Source organism: Chelmon rostratus, chromosome 16 (assembly GCF_017976325.1).
Source record: "Chelmon rostratus isolate fCheRos1 chromosome 16, fCheRos1.pri, whole genome shotgun sequence".
Lineage (NCBI taxonomy): Eukaryota > Metazoa > Chordata > Actinopteri > Chaetodontiformes > Chaetodontidae > Chelmon > Chelmon rostratus.
Window position 1 is genome coordinate 6,744,603 of NC_055673.1, and position 18,549 is coordinate 6,763,151.

The 18,549-nt window shown below is 41.7% G+C and overlaps 2 protein-coding genes across 2 annotated transcripts; one reads left to right on the plus strand and one right to left on the minus strand.

The window, feature by feature from the left end:
• Positions 1-4,470: 4,470 nt before the first annotated feature.
• psmb2 (proteasome 20S subunit beta 2) lies at positions 4,471-16,682 on the minus strand. Its single transcript, XM_041955164.1, has 6 exons — positions 16,463-16,682; positions 15,776-15,898; positions 15,552-15,622; positions 6,018-6,180; positions 5,509-5,558; positions 4,471-4,650 (listed from the first exon to the last, which is right to left on the minus strand). Exons 1-6 carry the CDS (start codon positions 16,551-16,553, stop codon positions 4,549-4,551), a joined length of 600 nt encoding a protein of 199 aa, XP_041811098.1. The 5' UTR covers positions 16,554-16,682; the 3' UTR covers positions 4,471-4,548.
• Positions 16,683-16,713: 31 nt separating this feature from the next.
• On the plus strand, positions 16,714-18,440 carry cdca5 (cell division cycle associated 5). The gene has a single exon (XM_041955163.1). It carries the CDS (start codon positions 16,822-16,824, stop codon positions 17,608-17,610), a length of 789 nt encoding a protein of 262 aa, XP_041811097.1. The 5' UTR covers positions 16,714-16,821; the 3' UTR covers positions 17,611-18,440.
• The last annotated feature ends 109 nt before the right edge of the window (positions 18,441-18,549 follow it).

Consider the following 18,549-nt stretch of genomic DNA (forward strand, 5'->3'; position numbering starts at 1 on the left):
GTGGGGTAAGGAGGAGTCAAAGGCAGCTAAAGGAGAATTGTTTTCTTTTATTTTGAAGTACTGTGTGTTGGTAACTTAAGAAAATAACACAAATCATTTTGTACTTTCTGTGTATGTTTATTATTAATGTTATTACTGTTGTTATTATTATTGTATTACGCATAAATGTAATATATTATTAAACAATTACGCTCTGATTGGTTGCATTTCATGAGAGTGTTTTTATGTTGTCATCTCTGATATCAGAACAATAAAAAGTAATTTCTTTCCTATCTTCATTTACCTTTTAATACAACTGCCCACATCAACGTCCTTTGAAATTGAAAGGTGACAGGGGGCTTTTTATTGTGCTCTTCATTCTTCCCTCCCTCTTTCCCTTTGTCTCAATCATACTTTTTATCGATCCCTGCAGGCTACCGTGACTTGAAAAGGGAGGTCATAGCGAGGGCCTAATGTCATTATTGATTGATCTGTCCATTTATTATTTTTTTATATTATTTGGTTAATTGCTCAGCCTGTAAAGTGTCAGAAAATAGTGAAAAATGTCCATTACAGTTTCCCAGAGTCCAAAATGATGTCTTCAGTTCGCTTGTGTTATCTCACCAACAGTTCAAAACCAAAAGATATACAATCCACAGTGATATGAAACAGATACTACAGCCACAGCAGCAGATGATAATGTCCACACTTCTGTCCAGATGAGAGATATCTCATCTACTATTAGATTGATTTAAACTTTGTCCAGACATTAATGGTCCCCAGAGGATGAAGTCCTCTGACTCTCGTTATCCCCACACTTTTCTGCCAGCGTCCCCAGCAGGTCAAAGATTTGACTTATCCAGTAAAATTTGTGAACATCCTACATGGACTGTACCCTCATGACCTTAGCGATCATCTGGAAAAGCCATGAAGGTTGACATTTGTAGCTTTGGGAGAAATGTGTCCACAACCGCTGGATGGATTGCCGTGACATTTGATGGGGAAATTCATATTCCCTTCAGGATGAATTGTAATAAATTTTCATTTGTGGCCATGATCAGGTCTAACTGCTAATCTCTCCATGATCACATACCTGCAAAACTAATGCTATTCCCATCATCCAGTTTTGTGCTAATTAGCAAACGTTAGCATGCCAACACACGAAACTAAGATGGCGAACACATTAAGCATTAGCATATTAGCATTAGCATGCTGACGCTTGCATTGAGTTCAAAGCCTCGGTCCCACAGAGCCGCCCGACTCCTTGTCTTGTAGTTTGATAAACCACTTTATGTATTAATCTGATACTAATTGTTTTAGCGCTCGTCTAGCACACGTTTAGCACAGCTTAAAGGGATTTAGCCGCTTCAGCAGGAGCCTGAATTAGTGGCCGTACACTGTCATGCTTTGGAAAAAAAAAAAAAATCAGGGCCCCTCTATGCATGTAAGGCTCCAGCAGGGGCCCAGGGGGACAGCGGCGTCACAGCTGCAGCCCTGAACACCGTACCTGGGAGAACCGCGGCGGCGGTGCGACCCCCAGCGCCCAGCCTGCCGCACACCTCGGCTCCCCCCTCCACCCATCTGTTCTGCGTTTCTCCCACCGACTTCGTCTCACCTCTCCCGCACAGTCCTCCACTTTATTTAACCGGGATGAGATGCTCAACACAATTACTGCTTTCCAGGGACGCCGCACGTACACGTGTCGCCCGCTCATACGCTCTCAAACATCACTCATCGCTACCTGCCGTATGTCCCTTTCTCTCCTCCCATCTCATTACCCTCCTGTGTCAATTCCCCCCTCATGCCTTCATCTCCCTCTCTTGTAACCTAACTCCCCCCTCCCCTCCTCCTCCTCACCCCCCCTCTCCCCTATTCTCTCCCTCTATCTGACACTCAGCGGGGCCGCTCTCCATCTCTCTCTGTGCCTCCAGGCAAACATATGCTGCTCTTCCCGTCAGATTCCGGTGTGTTTGAGAGAGGAGGGATTGTTTAATGTTTATTAATCACCTGTCTGTGGTGGAGAGAGGAGACGATGATAGAGCCACACACACGTTGTCTCTCTCTCCCTCTCTCTCTCTCTCTCTCACACACACACACACACATTCAGCTGTGTTACCAACTTGGCCTGGTTTTTCCATTTACAGCTCTATATAAGTGTGCTCATTTACTGTAGCACTCCCTGTACACAGTCAAAATTAATTTATTTCACCAGCTACTTTTTAGCAAATCATTACGGGTGAAGGTTTTGCCCCCCCCCCCCCCCCCCCCCAAGATCATCCTGCAAACACATTTACAGGCTTGTTCTTGATCTTACAAAACCAATTTCAGTATCAAATACATGTTTTAAAAAAGTGTTGAATTCCAGCACGCTGTCAGCGGCACATCTAAAAACAATACAAGCTTATGCTTACGCCCGTGGCTCTGTAGCATCAAGATGTTGTTTCATGTTACAGATGTGACACCTGACAAATGTCTTAAACAAAAACGCTGCATTTTCAATAGCATCAGTGCTGACAGTGTGCAGGAACTCAGTGCTTTCTTCTGCATATTTCATTTACATAACTCTTTTATGCTACTGTACACTCTCTCTGTCTCTTTTAAGCAAACAGGTCGAGGCCGATGGCCGCCCAGCCTGGCTCTGCTCGAGGCTTCTGCTGTTAAAAGGGAGTTTTTCCTTGCCACCATCGCCAAGTGCTTGCTCACGGTGGGAACTGATGTGAATAATACGATAAAGACTATGGTCTTCACCTGTTCTATATGAAAGGTTCCTTGTTATGATTTGGCGCTTTATAAATAAAATTGACTTGACCTGTCCACCAGATGTGCATTAGACAATATTTAGAGACAGAGACATTTCAGGTTTGGTCTATTTTGTTAAGGATGCATCCTGATGGTGGGCGATTCCAGACTAATTTTGAAAATCCTTATTTTTCCACTTGATGAGTGACACACCATTCTGTTGAAAGCAGCATGTAGAAGCATTTTCTACTGTAGGCGTAGCCTTCAAATTGTGTAGGGTGGATTTCATGAAATATGCACGTTAACTTCCAGAGTTGCCGCAATTGTTTTAGGAGCAATTGTTATTGAGACAAAAATTTTGTGCAGTGCAGCTGTGTACAGTTTTAAATCTAAGACATAAATGTTCTTTCTTTATGTCACCCTTCCCTCTGTACATTACCAAAAATCACATTTTAGCATTAAATTCATTGTTGATTGTGGGAATGGAAGTAATAGTATTAAACAAATCAAAAAAATAAAATAAAAATTCTTCACTCGAGATCCACTCAGCAGCTTTTTCCAGAGCTTTCAACTGAGTTTGCTCATTTCTCATCACAAGTGTGGAACTTCACTACCATAGCAAGTGTTCATGTCAATATTTTAAAATTAGCATATGAAGGTGAAAACTGAACCATTTCCATGACACCTGAGCAAACACCTTCCACTGATGAAGACTGTGGGAAGCAGTTAAAAAACCCTGGAAAAAGCTAGTAAGTGGACTTTTGAGAGATTATTTACAGAAGTAAAACACACACAGCTGCTTGCATTTATCTTTATTCAGCCTGTCAGCCTTCATGTATCTGATGATACACCCGCCACAAAATAATTCACTTTGGCACATATTTCAACTTTCCAAGGTTGGAGTTAGAGTGAGTGTGGGCTACGGCTCAACTTCATTTAAATTCAGCATGTGTTGTGTATTGGTTGGTGGTGAAATAAACAGAATGCACTATTAAAAAAATATAATTTCCTGAAGCGTACCCACATTTGTTTTTGACAGCCTTGCTTAGGTGCACAGAGTGAATCACAATCAGCAACACCTGTACGTAACCCGATTCATTAGTTCTGCAGTTGATGCCAACTTTGTGCAGGTGATGTTTATTCATTCACTGACACTGCATCTGAGAGGTGTTGATACAACTCTGTGGTATTTCTGTCAGGCCATATTTTGTCATGTTTTAATTTGGGTACATGGATGCGTTGCTATTATTGACATCATGGCTCCATGTCAGATTTTTGCAAAAAGTGAGAAAACTATTACCTTGATATGAACATAGCGTAGCTAACATCCATTCTCTTGTATATTGATTTAAATGTGTACATCACACAGCTTGTGAGCTTTATTGCTTGAAAACCTTTGTGGTATAGAACAATATAATATTTATACAAACACGGAGATCTTTAAACTATAAATACTTTTTTAACTTTACAATAAATACGATCAATATTTTCTATGTAGTCATTCAAACTTTTTTTTGAGTAACACCATATGTGCATGCGTGTTTTATTACACGTGCACTACCATGAGCAAGTGTACATTACCCACACTCACAGTCACTGAGTACAAGTGCAAAAGTACACTGCCAGAAGGCTGTTCTCTTACTATGTGCAGATGAGTAGACTAGAGAGCAATGAGAAAGCACCACAGGGACAAAGAGCTTGTATCTCAACTGTGTGTCACTTTTTATTGGAACAGAAAGAGCAAGGAGGTCAACGGTACAAAAAAAAAAAAAAAGGGAGAGAGGGAGAGAGAAACGAGGGCGTGAGGGTTGGTAGTTTAGCAGTGAGCGGTCACTTGGCGCCAGAGGTGAGCTTCTCCAGGTCATGGATGCCCTCCTTGTCAATCAAACGAACGCTGAAGGAGGGAAGGTTCAGGATGAAGCGCTTGTTCAGCTGAAGGAGGGAGAGAGAGAGAGACAAGACAGAGGAAGAAATGTTAAGATGAAGGCACAAATAAGCTGAGTGGATGTAGAATCAAGTAAAACACAAACAGACAAACAAAGAAGCAGAGTGATTTAAAAAAAAAGTGAGATAGTGACTATTAAAGGCTAAAGGCCAAACCACAGAGAAACGTTTTCAGAAGTGTTTTTGACACCCGTCACACGGCTGACTCACAAAACAGATCTGCTTCTCTTTTATCAAACATATCAATCCACAAATGCTCCGAGACACCCCAGGACCCCCACGTTTATTTACGCTCAGGGTCTGTGTGTTTTCTCTCTGGCGTGCTTAGTGAAGCATAATCTCCTCAGACAGCTGTTTAAAATCACACAAACCTCCTGCTGTTTATATGTTGCAAACTTATTAACATTATCTGTGATGATTGATCAAGGCTCCCAGTGTGAGCACTGTAGGCAGAATGCCATAACATCAATGAGTTAATAAACAAAACCATGTTGATTTTGTCCTGTCGGGCCCAACATGCATGAGCTATTTTCGTTCAGTGGATTTCTGCCGTCAGTCAGCCGGGTGAAGACAGTCTGACCTGCAGCTGTCCTCTCAGCTCCTGGAGGTCAGAGCGAGCGTGGACTGAACGCTTAAACAGCGCCGCTCACGTCTCGCTTTTGACGTGGATTCCCAGTGATAAGAGTAAATCCTAATGAATTTTCCTCTGTAACAGGACACCGTGCCACTCGTTGAAAAATGTTGGAGGCCACTTTTGCAGAGCTAATTGCCTATCTGAGAGGCTGAGCAACAGAATAAACAATTACACAAAATTCTTATTATTAAAGTTAAACTTCTTGAACTCACTTCCTCAATGCACTTCTTCAGCAGATCCACCGCCTCATCTCGGGTCAGATCTACAACAAGAAACATGAGAAAATGAGAATGATGGAGACATATTTCAGATTATAATTAAGAGGAAAGACATCTTTTATTAACAGAGAAATAAAGTTGGGGTGTGGCGTTGGTGAGAAAGGCCTCACAGGCACGCCTTGTGAAGAAAAAGAACAAGAAGAAAATGATGCTTGACGCTACTTTGTTGGATATATCGCAATATTTTTACGACAAACCACAGCAGAATTAGCACACTTTCTACTGTAATCATTTTTCCATGAGTTAGAATAATTCTACTTAACAAAGCCCCTCACACCACCGTTAGTCTGTACCTTAACCGAAGTGTGAATCAACTCCATAACCTCTGCACTACACGCTCCGCAAACCCCAATCACGTTCTTTATTTCTCTCTCGTCTTTCCAGTCGGTCTCACGGGAACAATAAAGAGAAAAAACATGCACGAGGCATTTCTCTGCACTGACCTGGTCTGTAGTGCCGGTCAAGAATGGAGAGCGTGAGGAAGGCTCCGTAGCCGTGGGCAGCGAAGGGGGCCTTGGCCAGGGAAGACAGGTAGTCCATGTAGTAGAGACCTGGGCCGTCTGTGTCATCGTAGCCCGCTAGCAACAGGTTCACATGATATGGAGTCTGGATACCGAGGAGAGAGAGAGAGGAGGATTAATATACATATGTAAGAATATATATAAGAAAGGTTTTTACAAGGTGTTAGTCTGAGGGTGCACAGTGATCCAATTCAATGTTACTGATGGACCGAATTGGATTTATGATAATATAATAATTAATCATATTTTTCTTAACACTGTAATCCAGTGATATGCTACTGCATGTCCATAATGTTGTGCAGCTAACAGAAAAAAAATCTGAATGATTAAAATTAAAGATGTAACTAGCATACAGAGATAGAGCTAGCATACACATAGAAATACTGGATCCTACAATTCCCACAATGCAACTCAACAGTATCTCTCATTAGACCCCACCTCACCTTAAATGTACTTCTTTCAACCTCAACACCTTTATTTTTTCACACAGGCTTTCTGTTTAAAAAAATTAAGCCTCAGGCCGACTTTAGTTCTAACAAAAACCTATAATTTAATTAAAAGTACAGACTCAATATGTTGTGTTGGCCAATCACATACATGCAAGAGCACAGTCCTGGTAGATTACTTTGTAATGTGAGCACAGTATTTCCACTGTTTAACTCAAAACTGTTGTGACTAGAGATAAAATATTTGAGGTCCCAGAGCTGTAAAATCCCCGTTTCAATGCAGGGCAGTTGTCAGTCTGAATCCCTGCTCGAGTTAATTTTTCAGTCTGGAAAGCTGCTCCAGAACCACAGAAGACATTATGCAACTGTTGAGCGGTATTCTTTGCGAAAAGTAAAATGAAGTTCATGTGTAAAAAGGCTTTTTGCTCTTTTGCCAGCAGCAGAATCTGAAGAAATCTAGGCTCACCCAGCATCACAGAAACCTGGACCTGGATCAGGAGTCTGCTGTGTGTAGTTTACCATCAGATGGCATGATTTCTGAGTTTAAATAATAAATAATTAACATTGTCCCCAACTAGGAGTGCCAACATTTTCATCAGCTCACTCGTGTCACTCACTGTACCTCATCTGTCTTAAATGTCCCAAGACATCGAGACATCTTACCGCCTGTAAGTACAACCTGTCTTACTCCACTGACGCAACAGTAACGCAGCATAAACAGAGGGGTGAGAGCGCGGGGAGGGGTGTCAGGAAAGCGGTGGAGGGAGAGGAAAGGTGAAAGGGCGTCACAGGACAGAGGAGTTAAGTGTGTGTGTGTGTGTGTGTGTGTGTGTATGTGTGTGTGTGTGTGTGTTTGGGGGGAGATCAGGGAGTCAATGGCAGTGTGACATCTGCTGGGAGTCAGCACCCGCGTTGCTCCCTCCATCGCGCCCTCCCTCTTCATCCCTTCTTTAACTCCCGCCCTCCTCCCCTCTCCACCGCCTTCACCCTGTGCCCTGGAGTAGCGCCAGGGCTCATTAAAAACTTCTAAAGTCGTTTCTCTTGCCCCTTCCTCCCCCCGTTCTCTCTTTTTAAATTACATCTTTTACGCTCCCAGCTTCTTCTCCCTTCTCTTCCTCCAAAACACTAATTTTCTCTCCTCGTTGTTGCGAGCCACTATTCCCCCATTTTCAAAAATCCCTTTAAAGCTAGACAATTTTTGGCATTTCAAAACAACTTATGGCCTAAATTCTTGACGGAGGTAGAAGCAGTGCAGCCTTTTTGATTAAAATGCAACAAGGAAAATATAATATTGCATTCGCGGTCGTGCAGTGAGGCAAATGTGATTCATATGACGCCAGGCGAGTTGCGATCTACACACCTGCCCTCTCATTTCAATTTATCTCTCAGCTGACCTGCTTATTTCTGTGACTTGTGTGTTAGCGCTACATTTGCCACAAGGGCAATTATGATCTTTAGGCTCCCTGTGGAGTCGGCCTTAGTCTGTGTGTTAACGATGGTTTTGAATGTGCACGCACGCACGCACGCACGCACGCACTCGGGAGAAAAAGAGAAACAGTGTGTTTGTGAGTGTGCACAATGGGCGTGAATCTCAGGATGAATATCATAGTGTGTGTGTGTGAGTGTGTGTGCTTTAACTCCTCCGTGAGCCTGCGAACGCCCCAGTGGCGCCACCCCCACCCACCAGACACCTGTCTCACTGGTTACAATGTAACAATAATATGGACTTGGCATCAAAATAACCTTCCTTTCCCATGTCACCTCGGCGGGAACCAGGCACCTTGTTAACCCAGCCACCTGAACTCACACCCAGGTTCACATGCAAACAATACACATATGTTTTATCCCCCCCGCGCGACTCTCGCTCTCACCCAAACAAGGCGACCGCTGTGCCACGAAACAAAAGCATCACCTGTATACTGCCACCGCCGCCTTCAGACGACACAAGCCCGCTCCACTTGCTTCTAAAGGAATAGTAGCACATTTTGGAGAATGTGCTTATTTGTGTCCTTCCCAAGCAGCTGGGGCCTATCCACCGCTTAGCTTAGCACAATGACCGGAAACAGGGGATCACACAAACATCAGAAAACTGATTCAAATGTCTTGTATTCAATTCACTGTAATCTCAGGACAAGGACAAACACCAAACTCACTTTTGCTGAGCTGGAACCATCAAATGTTTGCCATTCTTGCTTGAAAACTGACTTAAATTATCTGTCAAATGTTTAATCAAATCATCATTGCAGCTCCGGTGCCAATCAGTGAGCTTTAGAGGTGCTGGCAGACGAGCCAGGCTAGGCGTTTCTATCCATTTCTGCTCTTTGTGTGAAGCTAAGCTAAGCGGCTTCTAACCCTTCGTGTGCAGTGTACAGATATTTGAGTCGGATCAATCTTATCATCTAACACATCTAACGGCAAGAAAGCGAATCCATGCATTTCCCAAAAGGCTGCATTATTTCCTGCAAGACATCCGGCAGTGTAGGATTCAGAGCGAAAACAGCTTCAGTTGTGACATAAATTAAGGTCAGGCCGCTAAAAATCACAAACTCGTCCCCAAACTCTGCTCTTCCACGTTCCAGCACTCCCTCCCTCCTTCCTTTCTTTCCTCCCACCTCCCTCCCTTCCTCCCCCTATTTTTGCACCCTGCCCCGGGGCATGTTCTCTTTATTGGCATTTCTCCTCAATCTGCTGTATTAATTGTTCATCTGTGCAGGAGCAGGGGAGCCGTGTGCAATATGGCGCCAGTAATTATTTGTGCCCATTGTGTGCCCGTGCTAAGAAATATCTTACAAACCCATATGGGGCCAGCTGTAGATCACCGCGGCACAGAGGCTAACTGTTGCTGTGGCTGTATAGAAAAATCTGAAAATAAACAGCTCAAACTTTGTCAATTTGCCAGATTGACAAATTTGACTTCTTCAGCATGCTGCAGAACAAACCACCTATATACTGATGACTGTAAGGCTTTAAGGCTTCTACATAATCTCCAGAAAATAAAAAATAAAATAAAAAAATCACATGTGATATTTATAAACCATCTGCCTCCCCTGAGTTTTGCTGTATCAATTTCAGCTCATGTCTCCGCCTCCTACGCCAACCAATCCTGCTAAACTTTTTGGACTACCACACTGCTCTACCTGTCAATTCAATATCAATTTAATCTGCATTTATACACATTTTTTTTTGCAAATATTAGAGTACATCAGACAGGAAACTAAAGCAAACAGAGGCAGAGCAGATGCTGAGTTTCTATGCCCCTAAAACTTCGCAGTTGTTGTTTTGCTTTGTGGTGAATTTCATGTGTATCATTACTGATATGCATGCAGCAGAGTCGAGGCCTCAGGTGATTATGCTTACCGCTAGTTTTTTTTTTCTTTGTCTCCTCTCTAAAGCTTGAGTGAATGCAGTACTCCAGAGGTTAGTGGAGTTGTTTTTGTGGACGGCAGGCTGGTAAGCACACAGTCGTATATGAACAGGGTTTCGCTTCCTCTGCGCCGACATGCTCGGCTGACTTTAGCTAACTACACCTCCCGGAGGTCTGCAGCCACTGGGGTATGACATCTTTCAGACTAAAGGACTCATCTGTAATTTATCCTGCAGGAATAAGGCCATCAGAATTAACAATATACCACTGATTAATTTATCAGCCAGTGGTTTTTAACCTTGGGGTCTGGACACGCCAGTGGGTTCACATGATGATTTTTTTTTTTTGGAGGGGGGTGGGGGGGGTCAGAACATGATTTAAGGATGGCAGAAGAAAAAAAAGGGAGATTTGATGTACAAAAGCAGATCATTATCTTTCCTTTCTGTCTGGGCTAAACTTTAATCTGCAATGATTTAATCAGATTAATTAAAATAAATTCCAACATATGCAGCCAGTTCCCCAGACAAGAACTGAGCATAGTCTACAGGCGTTTTTCAACGATTCTACATAACATTTTGTTTTAGTCAACGAATGGGCTGAACGGCTCTCTCAGAAACCATCCTATGGTGCCAAACTTTATCTACGCTGTGCATGTTTCATGTTTTGTTTTTGAAAAGCAGTGGACTCTACAAGGTGAACTGGACAATTGTTTAATCATCTTCTAGAGTTTTTGTTCTCATTATAGCATATTAGCTGAGTGAAGAGTTCATTTTCCTTTAAAGGACAGCAGAATGTTGAGTGTTGAGTTGACACAACCTGTAAAAAGTGCAGTAAAATACATTTATGTTCTAATTTACAATGATCAGGATTGTTGTTTAGGTTGTGTAAAGCTGAAGTGATCAGTTGAATTAATTGATGCTACTTTTCTCTGTTTTTTGTTCATCACTGTTAATTAAATGTCTTTGGGGTTTTGGCTCTTTGGTCAGATAAAATAAGCATTTTAAAGACGCTACCTTCGGCTCTGTGAAATTTTGCTGGCCATCTTTTTTTCTTTAACTGTTTTCTGAAACTATAGACCAAACAATTAATGTATTAATGCGGATTGACAGATGATCAACGTAATTAACCGATATTTGTAGTCTTATAGTCATAAGAGAGCAATTGCACTAAATGGTTGAAGTAACACTCACACTTTAGACACTTCTTCAAAGAGAAAATTAAACACAAAAACAGGTCAGATTCATCTATCTCCTGCAAACTTTCCGGCATATTTGTTAAAAAGTGTTACTTCTAATTGATATCAAACCATTCAAGACTTCAGCAGACGATTTCTCTCTGTCTCACATTCAAATGGACAACACAAATTACATATTCTACATACTCAAGATGTTCTGGGGGAAAAACATCATAAAAAAAACCTGTTTATACAACATAATTTGCAAATGTCCATGTACTCTGGAGGTTGATGAATGTGAGGAGAGCATAGCTTGAGGAAGGTGTGGGATGCAGAGGAGAAACTGCTATTGCTTCAGTTTCTGAGCACTCCTGAGAACGCAGCATTAGTAAATCCTGCACTCATAAAACCAGATTCATCACCGTGAGGCACAAAAATAACGATACACTCGCAGCTTATGGCAAGACATGAATATAAATGTTATCCTCCACAACATGCACAACCTTGACAGAATAAAATGATCCTGATCCTATAGGTCCCTCTGTGTGCATGCATATTGTATTTGTGTGTATGTTGACTCCTACTTGTTCTCACACTCCAGTCTGTGTAGTGTTGTCTACTGGGCCTGGTTGTTTCCCCTTGGGACCCCCACTCCTCCTCCCCCTCCTGCCCCTGCTCCGGCTCTACCCCTATCCCCCGTTCGATGTGTCCCACATTCCCTTCTCTGCCACACTAATTGTTTTTTGTAATTATTTTCACCCTTCTGCGATTGTGACAGGCGGCGGCTGCACTGCTCTTAACAAATTAGTGGAAGAGACACAACGCAGAGCCACAAGATGCAGAAGTGACTGCAGCAGTCAGCGCGCTGCACCGAAAAACACATATGCCACTGTGGACTACAAGTTAAAACTAATGGCAAATACTGAGGGCTAAAACAACTGGTCAATGAACTGTTCAGACAATCAGCAGGAAATTACTGGGTGACTGGTCATTTTAAGCAAAAATGTCAAACATTATCTTGTTCTAGTTTCTCACGTGTGAGGATTTGCTGCTTTTCCCGTCCCACTGTGATATTAAATGTAATGGACTGTTGGTCACATATAACAAGCTATTTTGAAGAAATCATCAATGGCGGTGGGGAAATTTTGATAACCCCTATTCACCATTTTCTGGACCAAACAGTTGATTAACATATAAAATTACTGGCAGATTGATTGATAATGAAAACAACTGCTAGCTGCAGCCCACATGGTACAAGCTTATTCTGCAGATGTTTGGATTTTACGGTGGCAGGGGCAAAAAGTACGCATGACACACGTTACAATGGCTGGATATCAAAACCTCATCACTTTTTGACAACAGTTAGAAACATGTTTATAACAATGAATAGCCAGATTCTTAGGTGGGTTTACAGATTTCCTATTTCAAATCAAGACACGTTTGTCACTTTAGATCATCCTATTTTAATTAGTCGAAGTTCTTTAACACTGATGAGTTTTGGTTGTTTTTTTTTCCACTGCTCAGAGATGGTTTTAATGTTGTACAAATTGTAACGTCCTTGTGAAAATATTGGGCCCTAAACTAAACAGCCAAACTCATACATAATGATGGTACATCACATATATGTTCAATACTCAGTCTTGCAAAGTGGGTGCTAGTGAAACTACGCTGACCTGAAAAACGTCACCAATCAACATCAAAGCGTAAATACATACAGTCTTCTTACAACTACAGCAGGGATTCCAAAAAAGATGGGGTACTGTGTAAAAAAAAGTTGTGGAATGCTCCAAAAACATGATTGGATCTGAAAGGGGCATCCTTGGAAGGCTCAGTCGTTCACAAGCAAGGGTGGAGCGAGGTTCACCACTTTGTGAACACATGGTTGTATAAAGGATGTTACTACATGGGCTCAGGAACACCTTGTAAAACCGGTGTCAGCAAACACACTTAACTTGCAAAAGGCTGCATTCTGTTTTCATTTACATTTTACCAGCTTTTTGGAATCAGGGTTGTAATAAAATAAGCAAACAAAGACTTAATTCAGAGAACGGGTCTCCAAATGTGTTTCAGTGTACAGTATAAAAGAACCTAAATCTCGTTGTTGCTTGTGTGCCTTCCTCTGTACTGTCTGGTGTGAGAGTGTATTTTGCTTCTGTGGGGCTCTCAGGTGTCTGCAAGGCCTCAAGGACACACATAATAATTTCAAAAAGCACTGCACTCTTCAAGACGTGTTCAGCATAAATAAACAAGCCAACTCACAAAAATGGAGACAGATAAATTAGCAGGTTAACGTGCCTGGTTGTAAATCCAAGCTTATGGAAGTAATGAGGAAAAAAATTTGCACCTTTGTGTGTAATTTTGTTTGGCCAAAATGTTGGCATTGAAGGTCAAATTTATTATACTACCCAGAGTAGTACTACTACTAATAAACCAAGAGTAACTGTGCAGCTGGGGTGGGGGTGGGGGTACTGCTGGCTCAGGTGTTGTCACAAAGTCTCAAGGGGAGAAATCTCCGTCATCATTCACAACAAGCTGACAAATGTACCTGGCCCCGTCAAAATGCATCTACTGGTTGGCTTAGATGTCTCAAGACATAAACACCTGTATACCTGCAAATGAGACTCAATTCCCACCTGAACTTTAGAGCACTACAACCACACAGCAGAGTCACGTCATCATTACAAGCAAGGCATCTATTGTGTTGAAGTGTTTGAATAGCCTGTTTTAGCAAAAGATTAGTCATTTCAAGTAGGAATTAACATTTTTGAAACAGATGGGTAAACCTACCACATACAGTGACTGTCCCTGCCATTTGAAGTGAGCATTACTTGAACTTATGGGAATTAATTTGTGATTCTATCATTTTTTCCCTAAAGCAAAATGAGATTGCAAATGCTAACAGAGGAATGTAATTAAGTTAAAATAGAAATTAAAATATTTATAGGTATGTTCACTCATTACTCCCCAATGAATATGCTTAATTCGGTGGGTGACCACTGGTAGAGGGGATTAATTAGCTACTAAGAAAATGTACAAAGATACTGGCATTGAAAGTCTATGCAGTGGGTTTGAAAAAGTTTGATTAAGCGCAAAGGTATTAAAAAAAGAAAAAAAAGGAGGCCAAAGAATGACGCAGGACAGATAATACATGGCAACACAAATTGCAGCAGATGGTGCGCCTTTGCGAGTTGAAATTACACCGGTGGAGACACCACGAGGCTGTTCAGCCTCTTTTCTGTGACTAACAGTGTGTAGTCTCAGTTTCAATTTCACACAATCACATCTGACAGCGTAGTACAAGAAAGTGTGCTAAAGCAAAATGTGCTACATTGCTTTGCTAATTACCTTTAGCTTGTAATGGTGAAGTTGCTGTATTAACGTTATTTTCAATTAAATGTGTTTGCTGTTTAGAAGTTTACATGTTTAATTATGACTGTTCTCTCTCTCCATCTAAAAAAAAACCCTTTTGAGAATACTCTTGTGCATTTTATGTGGTTTTTAAGGGTACTTAAACTTCCTGTAAAAAGTGTGGAGATTATCTTTCTGCATATCAACTGGCTGTACACCAGTGCCACAACTTTTTGGATATCTGGTGTGAGGACCACGAGTGCCACAAGCTTTGGAGAGTTCACGCACAAGAAGACATCTCTTTATGTTATGGTGAGGCCCCTCAACTCAAACAATTATTGGTTATGATTATTGTCATATCTCTCATCAAACTGTTCGCTAAAACAGGCACAATTTTCCCAGGGCATGACAAAACAATTCTGAAAAGTAATGGGTAGTACCACTACTTTATGGGAGGCTGATGGCTGTTTAATGGGCTGAGAGTTAAAGACCATAGCATTTAGTAAAGGCCAGCGCCGACAGGGACAAATTATTTCAAACAACTATTTCAAACAAACACAAAAATAAAACAAGTGGACAAATTTCGATTGGATGTGTCAAGTAATACAAGCTAAAATACACACATAAAATTCCACACTTTGTTATGTGGTCTTTTTATGCTTTGGCTTTGCAAGCTCAATTGTTTAGTCTTGTTTTAAAGCCAGTGTTTATTTGATAAGTCGAAACTGATCATATCAAATGTCGGATATGAACCTCACAAAGCTAGACGGCTAAATCTCTGCAGTTTGTGTGAACATGAACAATTAACTGCAAGCTGGATGCTTGGGCCTGGAGGGTTTGAAGTATGCGCTGTCATGAGCCACTGATGTGAATTTGTCAAATCACAGTTTGAGCTGTTATATCCCAACATCATTGAACAGAATTACTGGCAGTTATGATTTGCAAACCAATAATAGTCTTTACTGTGCCCACAGAGCTGGTTGGGTACTCCTGGACATTTCTCTTAATAAAACTACATAGTTCAGAGTTCATATGGTTTCACAGGCTACCTAATGCTGATAAGTATAACACACATGCTGTTATAGACTGCAGAGTTAGTATTTAGTGTGTATCATGATAATTACCCTGCTCCGAAGGTATTCTGCAAGGTTCTTTCGTGTGAAGTTTGCTGCTGCTGCTGGACTGAGTTCATAACCTAATGAAATCAAAGGCAAAAAACAAAGTTATAGGGAATACTGTTTGCCTTTCAATATGACATTACTGTCAATGACTACACATTATGGAGTTAAACTGGAGAATTCTGAGAATAATGAAGGTTTTACCCAACAATCATCTTAAAGGTCCTTACCGTTCCTCATTTTATAGAGCTGAACGTTCTTCTGGATGTACTCTGCAAACTGTACTGTGTCTCCAGCTTCTCCAACACACAGCAGCAAAATCTTCTCGCTTAGTTTGAACATCTTGTCATAGTCTTAAAAACACACAACAGAGTTTCTTTATTATTTTTGTGTTCATAGATAAGTAAGTCGCTGTTTATCGTATACCAGAGTGAACAAGGTTAATTAAAAAAAATTACTTTCAGTTTCACTGTCAGAAGCCTGCTTGGTCAGCCTACGCTAACCTTGCTAACTTCAGTTTGATTTTCAAAAATGTAGAATAGATTTAATTAACTCGCAGTAGTTTATTGCAATCATCTTACATACTGTTATAAGTTATGGACAGAAAGTATCCAAACGGTGCAAAAACAGAATGCGAAAGATTTACCCACTAAGCTACTTTAACTTAAGGTATGCTATGTTTAGCATTGTTAGCAAACTGGCTAGTTACATTCAGAGTGGTTACGTTGTAGCGATAGCGGAAGTTACATATTAGAAATCAATATAAAGAAGAAAAGGCTTTAAGCAAACTTCAGTAACACTAATAGGCTTTAATGTTAACAATGACTCTGGAAAAAACGGTCTGTTAACAGGTGCAAGTTCGCTTACATTGAATCAACCGGCTCAATAGCTAACGCTAAGCTAACGCGTTGTCATACCATGTTTCATCTGAATGATGCTGCTGGCTGCAACGTTATCCGCGGCGACCAGGACGAAATCGGGTCCCTGTATCCCAATTAAATATTCCATTCTGTGTGACAGGTATCAGCTGAAAGATTTGTACAATACTCTGAGATATCAGACGTATCTTCCTCGCCTGTGCAGATTACACAGCAAAAGTTTGAGATAGGTGGCGCAGACTGGTGTCGTCACCGGAAAACGCTCCTTTGTCATGTCTACGCGACTCGGGCGGGCAATTTGAGCGGACTGCTGTTGTGTCAGTCGTGTTATGATACTGCGGTGTCGGTTGTAAAGGAAATCACGGGAGAATCGGTTATTTCACCAGGACAACGTCGGTATGAAAGAAGGGAAGCCTGAAAAAATAATGGCGGAGTCTAATAATCTTAACGGTTCGCAGCGAAGACGGTCAACGCGGTTGAGTTCTCCTCCTCAGGCTAACGTAAAAACTGACAACAAAATGGCGCTGGCCTCTGTTGCTGTTAAACGCTCCATCACAGTGAGGAAAATAGCACCCAGAAAAACCGTCGCCCCGTCGGAGCACAACAAGGAGAACACGCCGAGAGTATCGGGGTCAGAAAGCTGCCAGCAGAAGAAGCCAAAGGTCTCCACGCCAGGTCCAGTCCCGGGCCGTGGAGGCTCCTCCTCGGCCAAGAAGAAGAAGGCCGCTATGCCTTCACCGATCCTCCCGTCCTCACCGCCGCCCCCTTCTCATCTACAACAGCCAGCAGCCGATCCAGAGGACGAGGTGTGGTCCAAGAAGGTGCGCCGATCCTACAGCAGACTCAGCGACAGGTCCATCAACAGCCCAGACTCCCGAGAGACCATGTTCGGCTTTGAGAAGCTGAAAACTCCCGAGGTGGTCCGGAGAGTCGGGCAATCCAAAACAGGTCTGGAGGTTTCCGGATCATTGTCTGGCCTGAACTCATTCACGTCTTTGCTTGATGCAGATGACTGTGGTTCAGCTTTCCCCGAGCCGGACACAAACATCCCTGGAGTGGCCGTGGCGAAGGAGAAGAGGCGGAGGAGGAAGGTCCAGCAGATAGACGCCACAGAGCTGGACGCAATGGCTGCCAAGATGAACGCTGAGTTTGAGGAGGCAGAGGTGTTTGAGTTGGTGGTGGAGTAAACACTGCGCCTGAAAGACTGGAGGAACCTCTGATAATATGTCATTTTTATCACTGACATGCTGAAAGACGCTGACTCTGAGAGAACAACACACTTCATACGCGATACACTCAAGTTTTTGTAGATGTCCAGCTCTGTTTTGGTTCTTCAGAGTTTCATGTGTTTGGTTGTTCATTGAAAAGTTCTTGATGAAGTTGTTTTGGTGTGGTGGTATGGTCACATGTGTGTATTGTTTTGATTTCAAAATGATCTAAAGCATATTCTTTATCTTGGTTATTATCGAAACATTTACACAGATTCTGTTTCATGTGATCATTTAGCTTATCTTTGTAAAGGTCCAACCACTTAGTTTTTCAACTATCTTTGACTGTTTTAATTGACTTCATAGTCACAAACTGGTCGATTGTGCTCATGAAGGAAAATTGGTGACAGTTTAAGATGCATTGTAAGTACATGTGGAAGCTGTGGTTTGTAAACTCATTAGTTGCAGGAATGGTCGGATATGAGAGCTGTAAAGGGATTATTTTCCATCTGGATAGAATTGACTAGATTGAATTGGCATTTTCTTTTTCTTCATTGTTCATAATATTTGAATCACTGAAAAACAACAGAAATATGTGCAGCAGTCCAGATGCCTGTAAGCACTCTTTGATAATGTTTTACACCCGCGTTTAATTGTCGTGAACATTGAATAAGACTCTAAAACAGCACTATCAATGTTGTTTTTGGACTATTGCCTTTATGATACTTCTGTCCTTTCTTAAACCTAAAGAAAATGTTCTATTTTTGCTTGCCTGTAAATGTTGATAAATACTAAACCAGTTAACTCACCAGACTTGCCAGTAGATTAGAGTTTTTTTCAGTCACAATACTGTCTGTTTTTACTAAAATCCTTAATTCTGCCAAAAAAAAAAAAAAAAACACGTCTGTTATTGCTTTC

Excerpts from the sequence above, each read along its gene's own strand:
- psmb2 (XM_041955164.1), bottom strand. The coding sequence starts at position 16,553 with ATGGAATATTTAATTGGGATACAGGGACCCGATTTCGTCCTGGTCGCC. Across the intron at positions 15,623-15,775 it reads GCTCTATAAAATGAGGAACG|GTTATGAACTCAGTCCAGCA; the intron begins GTAAGGACCTTT and ends TGATTTCATTAG. Across the intron at positions 5,559-6,017 it reads TGACCGGCACTACAGACCAG|ATCTGACCCGAGATGAGGCG; the intron begins GTCAGTGCAGAG and ends TTCTTGTTGTAG.
- cdca5 (XM_041955163.1), top strand. The coding sequence starts at position 16,822 with ATGAAAGAAGGGAAGCCTGAAAAAATAATGGCGGAGTCTAATAATCTT.